The 5,546-nt window shown below is 43.5% G+C and overlaps 1 protein-coding gene across 1 annotated transcript; it reads left to right on the forward strand.

Moving 5' to 3' along the window:
• The first annotated feature begins 634 nt into the window (after positions 1 to 634).
• LOC137936121 (uncharacterized) lies at positions 635 to 2,078 on the forward strand. Its single transcript, XM_068780670.1, has 4 exons — positions 635 to 766; positions 999 to 1,010; positions 1,392 to 1,597; positions 1,787 to 2,078. Exons 1-4 carry the CDS (start codon positions 635 to 637, stop codon positions 2,076 to 2,078), a joined length of 642 nt encoding a protein of 213 aa, XP_068636771.1.
• Positions 2,079 to 5,546: the final 3,468 nt, after the last annotated feature.

Consider the following 5,546-nt stretch of genomic DNA (forward strand, 5'->3'; position numbering starts at 1 on the left):
TTTGTGATTAACGAGAGGGTCTGAACAACGGTAACGACGTATCAGGCTTTCTCGTTAATCACCTCTTTTGTTGTTTTTCCTTCCTTTCGAATGTGGCCCACGTTCTCGCTCCCGCCCCCGTCTCCGTAATATTTGTAAAATCAACTTCATGTTTTCTAATCTGGCATTTTTTCTGGATGTCCCACTTTTTTTTTTTGTATTTGGCTGGAAAGGTAAAGTTTCGTTTTGATGGAAGCCATTTCTGAGTCTTTGACGAGTGCTTGAACTGTTACTCTACTGGTTTTTTTTTTTTTTTAAATTTCTTCTCGTACCGTATTTATTTTGAAAGGTATATTATGGACCCACTTTGAAGGATTTCTCTTCCTTGGTTGGAAAGAAATCAGGGGTGATACTTCTGAGCGCTTCAATTTTTTCCGTCTGCTTTCTCCTCCGTTTTCTATGTGAAAAAGTTCTTAACTCACCGCCAACAACTACAGCTCTTGATTTAATATTTTTAGTAGAGAATTCTTGAGTTAATTTGATGATAAAAGTTTGCAGTTTTTTATTTATGTAATTCACTAGAGAGGCATCTGAGAAAGAGGGAGAGAGACAAAGGTTGCTGGGAACTACACTTTACAGCAGGAGTCGCTCAAAAATGGCGAGAAATGCCCAGGATGAAGACCACCCAGAGAACAAAAGCAAAGTCTGCAATCATTGGAAGGAGAAACAAGCCTTGCTCTACTGTCGAGCCGATTCTGCCAAGCTTTGCATCCCCTGCGACCGTCAAGTACACGCCGCCAATGGTATTTTCTCCAAACACTCCAGATACCATCTCTGCGATGTCTGCCGAGACCAGCCGGCTTCGATTTTCTACTCCTTTGCCCCAACTGTGACTTCGACGCTCACCCACCTTCCCTTGAGGCACACCAACAGAACCACCGCTCTCTCGAGCCCTTCTATAGCATAATTAGGTTAATATAAGTAATTTTGTATAACTTAGACCTGATTAATTGATTCAGGTTCCTTTCCCGGTAAGAACTAAACAGAAAATGGAAGAAGATGCCATTTCTGTCTGCATATTTGAATGCAAGGAGATTCGAAGCTGCGGCTTTTAATCTGCAATCGATTCTACCTCGTTTATAGTCCCACATGGAATGTTGGCTTATCGTGGAAGTTGTATTTGAGCGTAGCTGCTGGGTAATTTGTTTGTGACTAATGAAAAGGTCCAAAATGGGTTAAATCATCGGGGATTTTTTTTTCATTCGTTCACACTCGTCTCCTCTCTCTCTATCTCATCACCTTCTTCTGTAAGATTATATTCTCTTCTCTCTCCCTTTCGATTGTTCCCCTGCAATATTTGTAAGACCAACTTCATGTTTTCTAATCTGGCTTTTATTACCCGTGTTTCTCAGGGACAACCGGTTACGGATCATTACGATAAGACTACCTTCTGCAAGTATGGCTCAGATGCGGCGACGGTGTACGGACTCTCCGCCTTCCTCGGTGTGCTGGTGAGTCAGGGGGTCGTCACCGGCGTCACTAAATGTCTCTGTTTTGGAAAAGGACTCACCGCCGGACCGACCAGGAGCTGCGCCGTTTCCTCCTTTGTGCTTTCCTGGTAAGTCAAAACAAAAGAAGAAAAAAACACTCTCCCACGGTCCTACAGTGCTCAGTTCTACTTCTACTAAATATCTCTATTATTTTTAACAACATTCACAAACACAACTTTTTATTTCCAGAATTCCAATCTCCCCAAACCTTCCCAAGTAAAAATCCTTTTTGTTGAGGACCTTTGATTGTGATTTAGGTGTACTTTTCTGGGTGCGGAAGCGTGTCTTCTGGCCGGGTCCGCGAGGAATGCTTACCACACCAAGTACCGCGCCCACTTCGGTGTCCAACACCTATCATGCGCAGAGCTCCGGGAAGGGGTATTCGCCGCCGGGGGGCGGCGCTCATCTTGCTCTCCAATGCTCTTCTCACTCTTGTTCTACTGGTCCCACGCCAAGGCCCACACGGGAGGGTGGCAGAAGCACATCAACGAGGGCGTCACCATGAGCCCTTACCCCCGACCCGGGGAGTTTGGCAGCGAAAAGCCCTGATCACCACTGTGATAGGATTATACAGATCAAATTATATCTAGAGAGCAAAATTAAATACACAGATTTAACGTGGTTCACCCAAATCGGGCTACGTCCACAGCTGCTGATGATAATTCTTTATAGGGAATATCGTTCAATGTTTACAATTTCCTATCCATACAATCCATACATTAATCTACCACTGCAGATAAATAAATACAAATCTGTAAAAGAAGGAACAATGTAACCTGTACGAAGACCTGAGACTCGCCGATGCCCAAATAGCACCGGTCAGAAACAACACGAAACAAACAGCACACGGTCAGTAATAAAACAAACTAGTCAACGCCTCTGCGGAGGCGTTCCTTCTTCCTCTCCTTCGCTCTCTCCCTCTACACTGAGGATACAACGCCCTTCTTCCTTCTCTGGTCTCTCTCACTTTACACTGAGGATAGAGATGCCCAACAAGAGGAATCACGCAACGCCGGAGCAGCACAACGACGGCAAGCAGAGAGTATTTCTGCAGCAGCGTCTCGGCGAGAAAGGAAGTGATTTCTCACTGTATCGATCGTACAAACTCAAAGCACGAAGCTTTCTCACTCTCTCTGAAAAACAAACCTTCAAAGAGCTTCAACGGAAAAAAAATTCCGAACGTTTCTGTTACTCTGGTTTTTTTCACACACAGTCGAAAATCACACAGCGATTTCAAATCGACGGGGGGGGGGGGGGAGAGGAAAATAAAAGCTAAGTTAAGTATTTAATGAGGTTGAGTGCTCCACACTCCAACCTTATAAAGAAACAAAAAAATTCCCTATATGTCCCTTAACTTTTCAAACATGGGGATTCCCTAACAATCTCCCACTTGAAGACTGATATCAATTTGTCTTCACACATATCAATGCAGCAGCTTTATCTAGGTCTCTTCATTCTTGCAGACCAACTGAAACTGAACATAGCTTCAGTTTATCAATAGTCACCGGTTTTGTTAGCATGTCTGCAGGATTCCTATTACCTTGGATCTTCTTCAGCATTAGCATCTCATCCTCTAACAAAGATTTGATGAAATGATAACGAAGACCAATGTGTTATAGCAACAATCTTCTGTATCTGCGACATCCAACTGACAGCTGTTGTACCCACGGTAAAGACATAACCAGTGGTGCTTCTCCGGTGATCAACTTCTCCTGCAAAATCTGCATCTGTGTACCCTTGCACTTGCAATTCACCTTTGCCAAAGTGCAAACACTTATCTGTGGTGCCACGCAGATATCTCAAGATCCACTTTACTGCCTTCCAGTGGGTCTCACCTGGGTTTGACATAAATTTGCTAACGGCTCCCACTGCATGACCAATATTTGGTCTCGTACAGACCATTGCATACATCAAACTTCCAATGGCTGAGGCATATGGAACTTTATCCATGAGCTCTCTCTCTTCTTCCGTGTGAGGAGACTGATCCTTGGATAGACATAAGTGTTTGTCCAAGGGTGTGCCAACTGGCTTGGCATTGCTCATGTTGAATCTCTGCAAAACACGAGTAATGTACTCTGCTTGAGATAACTGCAATACTCCACTTTGCTTATCTCTTGTGATTTGCATTCCAAGAATCTTCTTAGCTGGACCCAAATCCTTCATGTCAAATTCTTTTGACAATTGCCTCTTCAAGTTTCTGATCTCATCCATATCTGACCCAGCTACTAACATGTCATCGACATAAAGTAGCAAAATGATATAACTGGATGTGTACCTTTTGAAGTAGCAACAGTGATCGGAATTGCACTTCTGGAAACTTTCCTTATGCATGAAACTATCAAACTTCTTGTACCACTATCTTGGAGCCTGTTTCAAACCATACAGGCTCTTTTGGAGTTTGCACACCATATTCTCTTTCTTCTTTTCTGAGGAACCTTCTGGTTGATGCATATATAACTCCTCATCCAAGTCTCTGTGAAGAAATGCAGTTTTCACATCTAACTGCTCTAGATAGAGATCTTCAATGGCAACAATGCTCAACACTGTTCTGATAGTGGTGAGCTTCACAACGGGAGAAAAGATATCAGTGTAATCGATTCCTTCCTTCTGTTGGAATCCTTTGACAACCAATCGGGCTTTGTATCTCTTAGAGCCATCATGCTCCTCTTTCACCCGATACACCCATTTGTTATGGAGTGCCTTCTTCCCTATGGGTAACTCAACTAGTTCCCATGTCTGGTTTGAGATTAGAGAATTCATCTCATCTTTCATAGCAAGCTCCCACTTGCTAGCATCTTCAGTCTGACATGCCTCTTCATAGCATTCAGGCTCTCCTCCATCAGTCAACAGTAGATAATTGATGTATCTTCTGTTAGGCACATGAGGTCGAGAAGATCTTCTCAATATCGGAGCTGGAACAGGGGACTGTGATATGTCGGGCTGGTGTGCACTACTCTGTTCAACAAATTCCTCTATCTGAGGGTTTGCTACAGAGTCATCTGGGACATCATCCACATCTGCATATACTGGCTCACTCTCTAGTGAGTTACTGTCATCTGCAGTGTGTCTGTCCTTGTACATCACCCTTTCACTGAAAATCACATCCCTGCTACGGATCACCTTTTTGTTTTCATCATCCCATATGCGATATCCAAATTCATCCTCGCCATAACCGAGGAAGGTACATTTCTTGGATTTGGGATCAAGCTTATTCCTGCCTTGATCACTGATATGCACATACGCCATACAACCGAAAACTTTAAGGTGTGAGAATCTTACTTCTTTTCCGCTCCATACCTCTTCTGGTATTCTGTATTCCAGTAGAACTGATGGACCTCAGTTGATCAAATAAGCTGATGTGTTGACTGCTTCTGCCCAGAAGTGCTTTGGTAGGCCTGATTGCATACGCATACTTCTGGCTCTCTCAGTCAAAGTTTTGTTCATACGCTCAGCTACACCATTGTGTTGAGGCGTACCTGGCACGGTTCTCTCCATGCGGATCCCATTATCATAACAGAACTTCTTGAATCTGGTGTCTTCATATTCACCACCATTATCAGTTCTCAGCTTTTTGATCTTAAGTCCTGTTTCATTTTCAACCATGGCTTTCCATCTTCTGAAAGTATCAAACACTTCAGACTTGTGACTTAGGAAGTAAACCCATACCTTCCGTGAATGATCATCGATGAATGTCACAAAGTAGTGTTTTCCACCAATGGATGAAATAGTTGTTGGCCCCCAGACATCAGAATGGACGAGCTCTAGCCTTTCCTTCTTCGGAGCTCTGCCATGTGTCTGAAAGCTAACTCTCTTCTGTTTTCCAAGTATGCAATCCTCGCACATATCAATTTCTACTGACTGTAGCTCTGATAATTTTCCCATGGAATGCATAATCTTCATTCCTTTCTCACTCATGTGGCCCAGTCTCTGGTGCCACAGGTTGGAACCTTGGTTGCTTGTTGCAGCAGCAATGGTACAACATGCTTGTGCTGTCATGTAGAGAGTACCACTCTTCTT

The sequence above is a fragment of the Aristolochia californica genome, unplaced genomic scaffold (genome assembly GCF_029961685.1).
Source record: "Aristolochia californica isolate CCGP_79_NKW_82.1479 unplaced genomic scaffold, dmAriCali1.0.hap1 SCAF_7, whole genome shotgun sequence".
Classification (NCBI taxonomy): Eukaryota; Viridiplantae; Streptophyta; class Magnoliopsida; order Piperales; family Aristolochiaceae; genus Aristolochia; species Aristolochia californica.

Excerpts from the sequence above, each read along its gene's own strand:
- LOC137936121 (XM_068780670.1), top strand. The coding sequence starts at position 635 with ATGGCGAGAAATGCCCAGGATGAAGACCACCCAGAGAACAAAAGCAAA. Across the intron at positions 1,598-1,786 it reads TCCTCCTTTGTGCTTTCCTG|GTGTACTTTTCTGGGTGCGG; the intron begins GTAAGTCAAAAC and ends ATTGTGATTTAG.